Raw genomic sequence first — 14900 nt, forward strand, 5'->3', positions numbered from 1 at the left:
AGCCAATGAAATGCAGTTGACATCTAACCAGAAGTGTAAAGAAGCCTTAAATACTATGTGCAGGTTGAGTACTGTATTCTGTGCAGTTGTGTAGACATATCAATTACATATCAGTGATTAAGAAAAAAAGTGGCTCTTTCATTTTTATGAATATCTAAATGTCTTTTTCACTAGTATACCCAAGCTTCTAGTGTATGACATACTTATCAACAATCAAAAAATACATGTACCAAGACTTTTAAGGAGTTGCTTTAGCACTGCAGGCCGGCCCCAACTCTGTTAAAGTGATGGGCAGAACTATACCATTGGAAAATGATCTGTGAATGTTCCACTGCCAGGAGATTTACACCTTGGATAAACATGGAGGACACTGCCTTTTAAAGAAGTTCTCTTGTCTGGAAACAACACAGTGATTATGGACTATGGAAAGGACTGCCCTGTCTTCTCCATCCTTTGAACATGCAAACCACATTCAGAAAGAGAGAGAGAGAGAGAGAGAAAGAAAGAGAGAAAGAAAGAGAGAGAGAGAGAGATTAACTAGTTTTACAGTCTCATGGGAAAAGGCACAAACACAAACACACTGCTGCTTATGACACACATACAGTGAAACACACATACAGTGAAACACACATACAGTGAAACACACTCAGACACAGACACACACACATGTCTGAGACACACACAGACACCCCAGTGCACACTGACACACAAACACAGGCATGCAGACTCTGTTTCTTTTTCACTAAATAAGGCAGCCTTATCTGAGTTCCTGTCATTTCAACTCCATTCCTCTGCATCCCGAACGCCCTGTGGTAGTGAGACAGACTCCAGCCGCCACATTCTTTTCCCTTATATGGCTAAATCCCTGGACTGGGCCGGCTCTGTTTGGAAAAGCCCGGGCACCCGGTTGGCCGAGAGGGAAAGGGGAGGGGCACATTACTAAGCTGATGCTTTAAACAAACTTTTGTAGCGTAAGAACAACTGCTTCCCTCCCTCCCTCTCAACCGTGGAACTTGACAAAGGGCTTACAGGGCTCCTATTTTGATCACCTGAAGCCAAGGTGAGATGTTTTTTGCTTTTCCTCTTTTGTCTGTTTGGGTTCTCTTTTTGAAGTCTTCATATGTCTGGGTCGGGAGCACTAATGTCTCTCCAGAACTGGGGGAACCGTTGTGCAGTGAGGGGGCTGCGAGCGACAAGCCGTTGGGTCGTGGCTAGGAATGCATCAGGTCATGCCTGGGTTAACACTCTGGGCTGACCTGAAGCCGGCCGTCTTGGGGACTCTCTGTCAGGCTGATGGGGTGAGCACTGATCTGAGTGTTGTCGAACACTCTCTCTTTGTGAAGTGGTGTGTGTGCTCCCATGGTATGGTGGGGTCGGTTGGGTGTGTGAGGGCGATAACCTTCATCATCACTGAGGATTACAGAGAGGAATTCCAGCACCCCTCTGACCCAAATAAACAGGCCTCACTCATATGTCAGCTGTTGAGAACAATCTATCCATAGTGTGCTGAGAGAGAATATAGCCTTCCATTTGGATTTTGAATTGCATTGCATTTGGGCTTCATGTTCGCTCCTCAGCTGCTTTGTTGCCAAGACAACTGTGTGCAGTGAGTTGTTGAGCAGGTGAGTTTTGCAACTGTCTGTCCAGGGAGTATCGATTGCTTTGATGTCATCAGTGTATCTTTGAAGTGCTTCTTATTATGTTGCAAACCTACTTGGTGACATGCAATTTGATTATCAGTCAGTTGCTCAAGCTTCACATTATCATATCCTGCTGGCTAGAGGAGGAGGAGGTGTGTGTATGTGTATGTGTGTGTGTGGGGGGGGGGGGGGGGGTGGGGTGTAGAGGAGAGGACAGACTGATGTGTAAGTCTGATGATGTAATCGTCTTAGAGGGGGTGCTGTTAGGAAGCCTTCTGAGTCTGGAGGAGGCGCAGAAGTATGCGGGGGAGTCAAATGGAGGTGAAAAACTACAACAAAGGCCTATGTTCCCTGAAGAAGTGTCATGTCTCGAGGGGAAGGCTAAAATAGGTAGTTCCTCTGGGTCTTGAAGATCGATGCGTATGCATCTTTTGATGACTGTAAGGTGTTATTGGGGTGCCATAGACAGAGCATTCACTCGAATGGACGACAAAGTGTTCATGCTTGCTGAGAAGCGGGGGAAGACCTAATGAAAGCCATTTAAGGGGTTGCTTATCAGTTTGGATTTGAGAAAAACCAGGACCCTGTTTACATTCACACACACACACACACACACACAGGCGAGCACACAGGCGAGCGCACACACGCACACACACACACACACACACACACACACACACACACACACACACAGGCGAGCACACACACCCACACAGGCGAGCACGTACACACACACACACACACACACAGGCGAACGCGCACACACACACACACACGCTGAGAATACACGCTCACACAAACACATTTCTACAAAAAACAGCACAGAAGTCAAGTAGACCCCAGAGATTCTTTTACCTCTCCTGCCAAAAGCAAGACAGTACAATATGAGAAGACAGAACAGCATACCCCAGGAACTACAAAAATTGTACTAAACCAGGTTTATAAGATAAATGGGATGCCTTTAAATATTAAGTTTTGTAATACTGTTTTATTTCAGTCTTTATATACTGTGATATGTATGAGGCTCTGAACCTCTGACAGGACTTATAAGAAAGACTGACATTTGACTACATTATCTGCCATAGAAGCAAGATGAGGTCATATAAATTAGAGAGAATTTGTGTTTTACACTAACTAACAGTCTTTGTTCAGAGGTGTGGTCAAAGCAAACAAATTAAGATAAGAAAATGAGCTTAAACTAACTAGATTTACTCCCTTTAGTCCCTGGAGCTCTGCACTACATGAATGCACTTTCATTCAGGAAATGAAAAGCGTACCATTTACAAGGAACAGCATGATTCAGCCTTTGTTAACAAGACTATGAAACCACTGAGCACATAAACAGAAATTTCAGGGCATAGTGTTATAAACTGTGAATTCTCCCGAGTCTCTCTCTCTCTTGTCCTTATATTGTAAATGGCTTGTTCATTGATGTGTAATTTACTTAGGGTTAAGTAAATTTACTTAGATATTTCAGGAAATTTCATTGTGATAAGCCATTAGCTCTATTGATGTTTTGGTTCTCTGTGAAGTTCTTTTCTCACCTGGGTGATATTTTCTTTCTGCCCTCGAGCTAACAGTGTGCCTTCAGTGTAGGTTCATTGAAATGACCCATTCCTTCCTGAGCAGTGACAATCACCATGTAGCCAACACCCAACTGCAGGAACTGCGGGCAGAGACAAATACGTACACAAGCCCATACAACTGTGAGGATTTTCTCAAGCAAATGAATTTGGTGGTTAAGTCAAATTAGGAGAGCACTCAACTAAAAGAAAAAGACTAATCAAAATGACAGTTAAAGATTCTTTCTCACACTTCTGGAAGCCATTATGAGTCATTATTACTCAGACCTTTAGAAGCCTTTTGAGTGAATATACAGCCATGCAACTAACTGGAGTACTCACACATGCTTTGTCTTTGCCTTTCAGGTCCTACCAACTGGCACCATGTCCAGCAAACGCGCCAAGGGGAAGACCACCAAGAAGAGGCCACAGAGGGCCACTTCTAACGTCTTCGCCATGTTTGACCAGTCCCAGATCCAGGAGTTCAAGGAGGCCTTCAACATGATTGACCAGAACCGCGATGGCTTCATCGACAAGGAGGATCTGCACGACATGCTGGCCTCCCTGGGTAAGACCAGCGCACCCTGTCAGATGATGGAATTCAAAGAGGGTCGTTATGCGCCTTCTCAGGATGTTCAGCAGACCTAAGCAAACCCGTGCAAACTAGAAAGAGCTCGGGGGGCTTACAGAGTGGAGATACCCCACGGTGATAAGAGGATGCTTTAAATACCTGCTAGGCTGAAGTTCCCATTGAACAAAGGCAGCACAGAGAGAGTGAGAGCCAGACAATAGGCCCTGGGGTTAAAGAGCAGCCAGGGTAGGATTAGATAATGACTGAGGCAAGAGAAAGGCTCAGAGGATTCATTCTTACTTTCAATAGACTTACTTAGGTGGCATCTTTCATCTATACCGCTGCTTAGTTTTAGAGAGGTCTAACAGCTCAGATTTAAATCAGAACAAGGCATATTTCGCATACCTTGACACAATCGTAACATGATGAAAAGGTTTGTGGTTTTCATGGTTTTGATATGGGTATGCTGCCACAGTGAAAAAGATGGTCTTTGCCGACAGGGAAGAGTGTAGTTAAAAGGACAGTGGGATTGCATTTGTGAGCAGTTGGACCTGTCTTGACCCCCCCATCCCCATGTATTTCCCCCACAGGTAAGAACCCATCCGATGAGTACTTGGAGGGTATGATGGCCGAGGCTCCTGGTCCCATTAACTTCACAATGTTCCTCACCATGTTTGGAGAGCGCCTCAATGGCACCGACCCCGAGGACGTCATCAGAAACGCGTTTGCCTGCTTCGATGAGGAAGGATCTGGTAAGCGGCCAGTGGACACAGACCAGGAAGGGTCTGAAAGCACACGACATACCACAGCAGCATAGGCAGGCGTGCCCACATGCACACATCCATCGAATCATATACAGACTTCAGCTTTCCCTCTCTCACACACACTGTTCTCACACACACAGAATGACAGAACGCTTACTCTCCTCCTTCTACTTGACCAGGTGTCCTCCACGAAGACCACTTGCGGGAACTGCTGACCACCATGGGAGACCGCTTCACGGACGAGGAAGTGGACGAGCTCTTCAGGGAGGCACCCATCGACAAGAAGGGCAACTTCAACTACGCCGAGTTCACCCGCATCCTGAAGCACGGAGCCAAGGACAAGGATGACGAATAACCGCCCACTCTCATGGCGCACCACTGCAATCATACAGTGCATCACTGACCAGATGGCTCACCCCCTCCCTTTCATATAACATATCGCACTTGTAATTGGCAAGACGTCGATTTTATAAACGCATAAGCACCTGATCCGTTCAGGCTCAGACACAGCCATATATATATCCTTGGAACATTCCAGACATGTTTTTATCATGTACAATAAAAAGCATGAAGATGTGTTTTAAGAATTACATTTCATATGGGTTCTGGAGTCCTATGAGCTGATCCATTGCAAAATGTGTCAGGATAGTTGTTGTTGTGTGTCAGGATCTGTTACAAGACAAAAGTCTCAGCATCTGTTGAAATGAAGAGTGAATTATATGTAGGAACTATTATGGGCATGAAGCAACAGAGGCGATTCCAAATGATCTAGCTGAGCTGAAGGCATCTTCAGTACCCATACCTCAGTGGAAATTCTTTATATTTCAATTGTATTGATAAGAGTTATTTTGAAGCAAGTTGCAGTTGGCTAAATAGTCATTTATTGAGTGTTGTTGAGCAAGTTGTATACCTGATAAAAAAAATGGCCAATGTCAGAAATGCTGTCTTCTGGAACGTTTTAAATGTTTTTCCTTTTTGTGAACACGGGCGACATTCCTTTCCCCATGTTTGAATTGTTTCAATGAGCAATATCCAGAGCAGCGTTAACATGAATACTTAATTTTGAAAAAGAAAGGATCCAACACAAGATTGTGTTGTGGTTTTCTCTAAATAAAGCCAGCATTAAAAACAAACATTGAATTAGACTTTGCTTTGGGGACGTGTCATTGAGTACCACACATGATATACAGAGATGAACCCAACGGAGTCAAACAGTTACGAAAATGAGTTTTATTTCTCTGAAATGTTTGTAGAAAACAAAACGAAACAAAAACATCTTAAGGCATATATTGCACTGACTACTCCAAGTTTCTATGAAGGCAGGGAAGGTTCCCTTGATCCCAGTTAAGGCACTAATGCCAGTTTCACTGCCTGAACTCAATCCATGATGCACTGAAATTAAAATATACAACATATCCATCATAATGCATTTGGTCATACTGGGGAAAAAGCTACACGTTTCATTTCTGTAGAAGCATTATGCCAACAGACAAAAAAACTTGACCCAAAGATATAGATATATATACACATATACACATGCATTTCACGTTGGCATCTAGGACCCATTCTCTGAACAACTATAATCAGGAGTTTAACCATCAGTCATTCTACAGCGGTGAAAAAATATAAACATTTAAAAAATATATTCATATATATTTATCCAGTATCCAATGGTTTCCAGTACATCAGTAACAAGGAGGAATGGTCACAGTGGATTTGAATAGTGGTAAGACCAGCGTTTGTGAAACTGTTGCTGCATGGGCTACGGGAATGGTCCTCAAACTGCGATACTTATTCTGGTCCTGAGGAAAACTCACCATCTAAAGAGGGTTAGGCCTACACTTTTAAAACATGCATTAAAACAAATGGATTTTAAAACCCTATGTGAACAGCTGTCCTTTAAAATGCCAAGAGGTCACTCTACAGTGCCTGCCTCCTAACACTTTGAAAAAAAGACTAACGTTCTGGACACATAAAGGTTGTTCTTTTTGTACATACATTCAGTTAAACTATTTAAAGCATACATAGAACAGTAGAATTAAGCTTTCTCTGGTGAACTCTACAATAGGGCAGGTGACAAGGGCCAGGCAGAATGACTGACACACAGCCCAGGGTATCCACTAGTACCCTTCACGAATGGTATGCTGGCTTTATACAGTTTCAGTTCATGCAGAGGTTCAGGGGGAAAATAGACAGACTGGACATAATGAAAAAAACCAAGGAAAGCACACCACATACACTAAAACCAAATAGACCTTTGATTTCCTATCCATCAGACAAAGTAAAAAAGAAAGAAAGGAAAGAACATCTTGTTGGAGAAACACAATACTGAGAAGTATATCAAATATGGGTGGACCATGTATTTTTACCAGACGTAGAAGCAAGCGTCCCAGGCAGAGACAGACAGACATCTTAAAACAGAGCAGTCAGAGGGACTCTGCAGGAGAGAACAGAGCAGCTACAGAGGGTGCTAACCGAGGACACGTCACTTATCCGTTTCATGGAAACTACGACCACAGAACAAATAGAAAAGAATGAGGAGGATGCCCTCTAGAGGAGGAGGAGAGTGGTACATGTGAAAATGCCCCTGGGAGGTGGTGAGAGATTGGCATGCCAAAGTCAGGTTAACATCTGATTCTGCAGATCCGGGCCGCAGTCGTTTCAGAGTGGGGCAATACCTGGGTTTACGGGTATGGCTGGTTTTGTGCCAGTCCTCAAAACTATGAAAAAAAAAGGACACTAATACTTGTTGACAGTTGAAAGGATGGTGAACATTCTCAGATGTCTACAGGCATATTTGGTGCTGACTTATATTAATACAATCAATATTCTCGGCTTGAGGCTGAAATGTTGTCCAACCTGACTGGAGATAAAAAAAAAAATATATATATCTCCCAGTTTTTTTTGTTTGTCACGTGGGACATCAGCTAAGGGTTGCGAAGAGTGGGGCTGGAGAAGAAATGATTGCTATGCACAGATCAGCTGAAGGGCTAGTGTCTTAGCCGAATGTCTCCGGTGCCCTCCCAAGCCCCAGTTTAAATGATTGGTTGAAATGTGCACCCAGTCTACTAAATTACCACCTCAAGCATGGTTGTGACTGAAGCACTGATCCGTTCCGTAAAAATCCACGGTGGCAGCCAAACAGCCTTCAGGAGGATTTGCTTAACAAGCCCAAACAACCACTTTCTCGCCACTCTTTCAAGCAATTTCTGCTGATTTAACATGCAGAGACGCCGCATAACTTGACAAAGTACAAGTCCTCAAGACCACCTAAATGCCATAGATATATAAAGGACCACTGACCGAAGAGGTGCCACTTACTACGCATGTCTATGACATGTTGCTCCTTTACTATCTCTCTCTCCACCAAAGACACAAACGCAGACAGACACACACACACACACACACAAACATAAGCCTTTCTTTACACTCCTATCCTGATTGGTGTCTTGGCAGCTGCAAGCAGCGGCGCCTACACCATTTAATAGAGCGTGGTCCCTTTAAATCTGACACTGTGCTGCACTGACAGCCGTGATGGAACGGAGTTACGTCCTCTGCAGAGCAATCCATTTTTGCTGCACCCATCCCTTCTTTTCCAGGTCTCCCAGCACCGGTGCAGAGGGAACTCTAATGTGGTGCCAGGGCTTAAGACAACAAAGGCAAGCTAAACTCAAACAAGACTCCAACCACCTATTAGAGGGGATTTCTTATTTCCTTTCTTTACACAGTAAAGCCATTTTGGTAGTTTTTCACACTTACCACAGAATGGACTCATTAGAAATGTTCTTTATACCCCGTGTTTTTCTTCTCTCCTGTCTCAGACTCTTCAGTCAGAATACCTGTAAATCTCACACCCTCTCTAGCATACAAAGCAGGGTCTTGTGGAGAGATCCTAATCAGTGTGGCTGAAGAATCAAGTTGGTTCTTTAGAAAACAGGCAAAAAAAAAGGGGCCCATTTGTTGATCCGAGAAAGGAATAAAGTGCAGAATGTATGACAACAGAAACTCAGCCACACAGTCATTCAAACACACACACACACACACACACACACACACACATTCATGAGTGTTGCTGGTGACGTTGGTGTGAAGTACAGTAACTATGTGAGAACAGCATTCAGATGTGTAAAGTCTATTGCGTGACAGCCGTGGGGGCTCTACTATGCTGGTAGGCTTTGCTTGCTATGTCAAAGTGACCATGACTTCACAAGATGGTCGATTCACAGTCCAAAATGAGTTACAGTGAGTGAGGAGGAGGAAATTTAAAAATACCTAGTGTAATGTGGATTTTTCCAGCGATTCCCGTCTTGGTCCAAAGCATGAGGAGAATTTGTAGTGTGTCTAAACAATCACAAGCCATGCATCTTTTTTTGCTACAGCTATGGTTGTAGGAGTGTTTTTGAACTGACCTGCTGAGTCCCACCACCTCCTTCATGTAAAAAAAACCAAAAACCAAAAAAAAAAGAACAAAACAAAAAAAGAACAAAAACATAAACAGAAAAACCTTACAAAGTCCTAAAATGTCCTGATAAACCTTTTGCGTAAAAAGCACTTCTGAGGAGGCCATCTCCTGCCCTCTCAAGGAGTTCTCCTCCAACAGGGGAGGTGGGGCGTTGCTAAGGACAGGAGCCCAGTCTCTCCCCACCGCGGGACTTAAGCTAGGAGTTCTCCTCCAACAGGGGAGGTGGGGCGTTGCTAAGGACAGGAGCCCAGTCTCTCCCCACCGCGGGACTTAAGCTAGGAGGCGACTACCACAGCTGGCCTTTCATCAACAAGTCAAACCACTGCCTCTTCTCAGGAAAGTAACATCCCCTGCCACTGTTCTATTAACCAGTAGAGAGCCCCATTAAGATGCAGGGACACACGGAGCCAGTGGCCATGTCAGAGGAATAGGCCAAATGTCAGTTTGGAAGGGGGGCGTTGGTCAGGCTGAGGATGGGGAATGTTAGCTACTCCCTGGAGTTTTTTTTTAACGGTGTAAAGTTTTCACTTTTGTCCTCTCACTTCTCCCACACACACACACACGCACGCACACACACCTCTGCTCTTTAGTTGACCTTCTCTGAGACTGTGTGCAGGGAGTGGCTCCACACGGCTGGTGTGGCGTTGGGGCTGGCAGTGACGGCGGCAGAGGTGGCTGCCTGTCTGACGTCGCCACGCACAACGCTCCACGTACCCACCTGGCAGCTGGCAGGCGATCCGGCCATGACTGTGGCTCCGCCGCCCGGCAGGGCCGAGGGCAGTGGGGAATGGGAGCTAAACACCGGCACAGACACCGGCATCACGGGCTTCTCCAGCGAGCTCAGCTGGATGCTGGAGTCCCTGTTTGGGGTCGGGGCAGCTGGGGGGGTCTGGTGCTCCGGCTTGCTGGCCCTGACTATGCAGGGCTCAGGCTGGGCGCACTTGACTGTCGGCTCGGGGGACGGCGTGGCAGACACCGGAAGCATCGCCATCTGCTTCTCCTGCTGCTGCTGCTGCCTCTTCTGGTGCTCCTGCTCGGCAGCCCTCTGCAGCGCGGCCTCCACCAGCAACTTCAGGTCACTGAAGTCCTGTGAGGGGCAGAGCTCTGGTGGGGTCGGGGGAGGCGTGTTGAAGAGGCCACCAGTCGGGCTCGCCGTGCCCAAGGTGGGAATGGAGGTGGTGGTGGTGGCAGAGGGGGGAGGTATGGAGGTCACAGCGGAGGGGTTGGAGCTTGAGTGAGTGGTGGTGGTGGTGATGGGGGACTGCTCATCGCACAGGTGCACAGGGTGGGCCTCCTTCTTCAGTAGACCCTGCGCGTCCACCTGCATGAGGGCCCGCACGTGCCCGTGCCCGTCCCTGCCCGGGAGGCAGCCGGCGCCAGTCAGGATGGCCGTGGCAGTGTTGCCCAGAAGGCTGAGGTCGAGCGTGGGGGCGGGCCGGATTACGGAGGGGCGCAGCGCCGGGAGCGATGGGGCCGCGGGGCTCTCCGGGGAACTGGGGCCTCCGGCTCCGCTGCCGCCGCTGGAGTGGCGGCCCTCGGCCTTGCCTGCGCGGCGCGAGATGGTGAACTGGGTGGGGTCCTTTCCGTCCTTACGCAGCAGGTCTGGCAGCAGGCGCCTCCGTGCATTGATGAACCAGTTACAGATCTGAGAGGACAATTGGGGCAGGGTTAAAAGTCTGAGCGACAGTTGAGGGCATAAGCTTAAAGAGCTTGATAAAAAAAAAAAAAAAAACATTTAGGATTTGTTACACCAGTAATGTGTAACTCTAAACACAAATAAATAAATAATAATATAATAAAAAATAAAAAGTTCACACACAAACCCAAAGACAAGCCTTGAATTTAACAGAAAGTCCAAAGTTACATATGCGCAGTAGAAAACTGTTACAACTTCAATACAGTTCAAGGTTTTCAAGATCAAAGTGGAACGTCAAAATGATCTTTCGGCAAAAATAACAACGGGACATCCGTCCACTCATGAGGAGGGAATGTCTGGTGTTCACTGACAGGCACTCTCCCTTTGTCCCGCTGTCAGTGATTGTGTTAGTCAGCGTGCCATGCTGTCTGCTTCGAATGCCCCCTGGTGGCAGTGTTTTGGCACTGCAGCACAAAGACAGCTGGCCCTAATGAAGGCTGTGCTGTGATCTGCCCCAGACACAGAGAGCAAAGGCCCCAGCCGACTGCATTCCAACGCACTGACAAAACACTAGCAATCCACTCTCAAGGACAATCTGCCTGCCTTCGCTACTTCAGCGTCTACTGCCAGGAGTGGTTGGAAACTTAGGATGGCACCTCCAGTGTTTCGGGCTAGTTTGAGTGCAAGTTAGAACACGAGCTGATTGTTTTATTCCTTTGCTGGAAAAGTCTGACTTGGTTTATTAAAATGACGCACTTATGCACTGACCTACTTCTAGCACCTGAGTTAGCAGAGGCCATCTATTACTTTCTGACAGACTTTGGATCTAAACATTCACACATCGCTATATGTGGGACACATGCATCAGACAATGATAAGGTCAAGTCATGTTTCAAAAGACAGTGTGATTATCTGTTCACCTGAAGCACAGAGAGGTTGGTCTGTCCAGAGAGGCTGAGCTTCTCCTGCTCAGAAGGGTAGGCATTGAAGCGGTGCTCAAACAGCCAACTCTTCAGAACCTGTACTGCTTCCTTGGGCAAGTTCCCACGACGGCGGCGCTTCCCAGAGCCCCCTGCTCCTCCGTTTCCCCCACTGGATAGGTCCAAGGGGTAACCCTCATCTTCACCTGCGTCACTGTCTGACATGGCTGAATATTCGGTCTCTCCGCCTCGTTCCTCCTCCAGCGCTGGAGATACAGAAATCAACAACTGTTACAAAGAGGCAGCTAACAGACACTGAAATTGAACCAGGGAACACAAGGAATAACTGCTCCAGATTCAGCGGACATGATTTAGGCAAAAAATAAATAAATAAAATCACCATTTAACCCTACACGATCAAAACTGCAGACATAAGTTTACTACAGTGACAATGACATTTAAAACAAACAAAAAACAACTACCATTTCAGAGCTCATATGGCACTAAAGAGAACAAAAACGTTCACAGTAAACAGCAATAAAGTTGGACTCCGACGGCACTTTGTACGCTCGAGTTCTACGTAAACAAAGAGTTTGGCTTCCCGCTTCCAATTCTGAAGACAGCTGGTTTATCGACGTAACAAATTGTGCCGTACTATTGTGGGGCACCGGAGTGAAAAAAGAAAGCCATGATCATGGTTTCAATTTCCATTATTTGCTAAAGTTATGTTTGGTGAATGATTTGTGTTTACTTAATTGTGGCAAGTGCCGTTCGTATACGTTCCAAAAACGGTGCTTTGCCGAGTTGGCCTTGCTTTGCTAAGAGACTGGGAATTGCAGTAGCCCAAAATGTCCCTGTCTGGTGGTGTAACCCGAGACCCTCCGAAGAAGCCAGAATGTGGGAGTTCCTGAGTCTGATTCTGCTAACAAAGGAGATGGTGTGCGTCAATATGCATCTGAAACAACGAGGATTTTTGATTGCTAGCCTTCTCAATGGACAAGTCTTCACGCCTTTTGAACTTCATGTTGAGACAGCAACATGTGCTAATGCTAATATTACGTTTAAAGGTGGCTGAAATCTTAACGTCAAAATGCTTTGTTTCCAAGTCTAGCTAGCGAAGCTGGCTAAAGTCACTTTAAAGAGACCTGTTTGCGACGCATGTTGATGCGTGTCAACTTATCTCCAGTCTGGTCTCGATTACTGTAACAAGTGTAAAAAAAATATCATTAAAAACCAAAGACGGGACATGGACGCATTGTCTAGTTTCGTAAGTTAGTCACATGGAAATAACGTTGAAAGACTTGACAGATGTTCTTGGTCCGGGTGCGTGGGTTGGGTTGAGATAATCCTTCCCTGTCAAACAGTGAGGGGGAAAAAAAAAAACTTTCTTAACTCGCAAATTACCAACCATAAAATGTGTTGCACAGCATTTATGTATCCGAACATGTTTATTTTACAAATATGTTAAGACGGGCGAATTTGACTACTAGTGGATTATTTATTACCGGCCAAATTCGGTTTTTGTTAGTTTGGGAATTGGAGTTGTAGTTACTGGGTCGCCATCCATTGTTTCTTTGAATCCGTTAGCAAGCTAGCTAGCCAAGTTATGCTAACAAAGTAACCATGGCTTACTTTTGTTCCTCCACTTCTTTGGCTAACGTTACCCAAATATCTCTTTTAAGTGAAGTTACAATATGAACGTCAAATGGCTGTGGTAGTTTTCGGAAGGGAAAAGGGGTCGTAAAGCAAACATTTGCATTACATTCATGTCAAACGTTATTCGCCACACATGCTGATTCTAAGGCCTGGAATTTCCAGCAGACAAGGGAAACTTTTCAAGACAAGCTACCATGAGCTAACGTTAGCTAGCAAACAATGCCACACGCTAGCTAAATGCAGAAGGACGACGACTGGAAATCCCCCCTTCCAATTCAATCTAGCAAGCTAGGAAAGCAATTCCCTTCTTTGATGCGACGAGGCGACCAGGGGTTTACATAACGTTAACATCAGCATATAATCAAATGTAACATCTTTCAATGCGATAAGGTTATATCAATAAGCCAGATTTCACGACCCTGTGAGAGCATCATAAATAATCACTTGCTGGGAATCCAACAGACTAAAACGTTTAAATCTGTTAGCGAGGTGCCCTACATTCCTTAAATAAATGTACAAAGAGTCCTCATGCAAACGCACAACCAAAGCCAACACGACTGTTCGCCGTGGCTCCGCCAGATGGACACCATGCTCGCTTCCAAAGACAACTAGCTGGTTAGCTGTCCCTCCAAATTCAAACACAAACACACACGCTGCATTTGCTCACGACAAAAAGCCACATTCCTTTTAAAACCAACAGGCGAAATCCTGACCAGAAACCGAATACAGCTTCAACGTAAAGACGTAAAATATAGCCCGTTTGTACCTACCTCTTTTCACTGGTTTCATTGTTTGTGGCTGGTCTGAAAACGGGCCGCTATCTTCGAAGTTCCTTAGGAAAACGCGTGTCGTCCACAAAACGGTGACAACGGGCTTTTCTTCTGCCAAGCACAAGGTGTTGCACACGTTTGACTGACTAATTTTCTCACGACGTAACGCCAACGTTTAGTTTCTGTCGATAATAATATTTTTCTTTGAGGCTAATTCAGCAGGAACGTTGCTTTCCATGGCCATAAATAATTCTCAAAAACGCGTTTTGTTGATGTGTGGTTTGATCCTTTTACCTGCAGCTATCTCCGCCAGCTTTCTTGGCTGGTCTGCTGGCAGCTGACAGTAGCGTCTAAACCCTCCTCTATGGTACTGGGATCCAATCATAGACCGTGTTCCACAGCAGACAAGTCAGTGTCATCACAACTGACTGCCAGAGATGCATTTCATTCAAAAAGCGACTAAATAACTTGAGCTATTTTCAGTTTATTTATTACATCACGGCATCCTTTAAATGAATAGCACATTTTAGTCTCTTACAAATTTATTAACTGTTGTCGTTAATTTAAAGAGAAAATACAGCCATGTGTTCACTGAAATACTTGTTTCGTTTATTTAGTGAAGAACGTGTAAGATTTCACGTTCAATCCATTGGAAAACAACGTAGCCGTCTTGTCATTCTGTTTGGTCATTCTGGTGACGCATTCAGTGTAGGCTCTACGACCAACATTTGAACTTTTTTAGATGGAATTTATCAATGGAATGTCCATGAGCGCCAAAGGGAGCACACTTTCTGGCTTAAGTGACTTGGCTTGTAGCCTACACTGAAATAATAATAAAAATACATTATTGCATTGCTATCACACCCATCAAAAGTGAATGAATAAATTCTTGTAGCAGACTGGGCCTAACATTACAAAG

At 45.3% G+C, this 14900-nt stretch overlaps 2 protein-coding genes across 2 annotated transcripts; one reads left to right on the forward strand and one right to left on the reverse strand.

Annotated features, from left to right (window-relative positions):
* The first annotated feature begins 952 nt into the window (after positions 1-952).
* On the forward strand, positions 953-5670 carry myl9b (myosin, light chain 9b, regulatory). Its single transcript, XM_076268719.1, has 4 exons — positions 953-1060; positions 3569-3770; positions 4364-4525; positions 4717-5670. Exons 2-4 carry the CDS (start codon positions 3587-3589, stop codon positions 4890-4892), a joined length of 522 nt encoding a protein of 173 aa, XP_076124834.1. The 5' UTR covers positions 953-1060; positions 3569-3586; the 3' UTR covers positions 4893-5670.
* Positions 5671-5752: 82 nt separating this feature from the next.
* Positions 5753-14287, reverse strand: tgif2 (TGFB-induced factor homeobox 2). The gene is made up of 3 exons (XM_076268718.1): positions 13982-14287; positions 11556-11821; positions 5753-10644 (listed from the first exon to the last, which is right to left on the reverse strand). Exons 1-3 carry the CDS (start codon positions 13998-14000, stop codon positions 9586-9588), a joined length of 1344 nt encoding a protein of 447 aa, XP_076124833.1. The 5' UTR covers positions 14001-14287; the 3' UTR covers positions 5753-9585.
* Positions 14288-14900: the final 613 nt, after the last annotated feature.

Source organism: Alosa pseudoharengus, unplaced genomic scaffold (genome assembly GCF_046254945.1).
Source record: "Alosa pseudoharengus isolate Yale_2024_CS ecotype anadromous, Long Island Sound unplaced genomic scaffold, YU_APseudo_1.1 YU_APseudo_1.1_scf_5, whole genome shotgun sequence".
NCBI lineage: Eukaryota > Metazoa > Chordata > Actinopteri > Clupeiformes > Clupeidae > Alosa > Alosa pseudoharengus.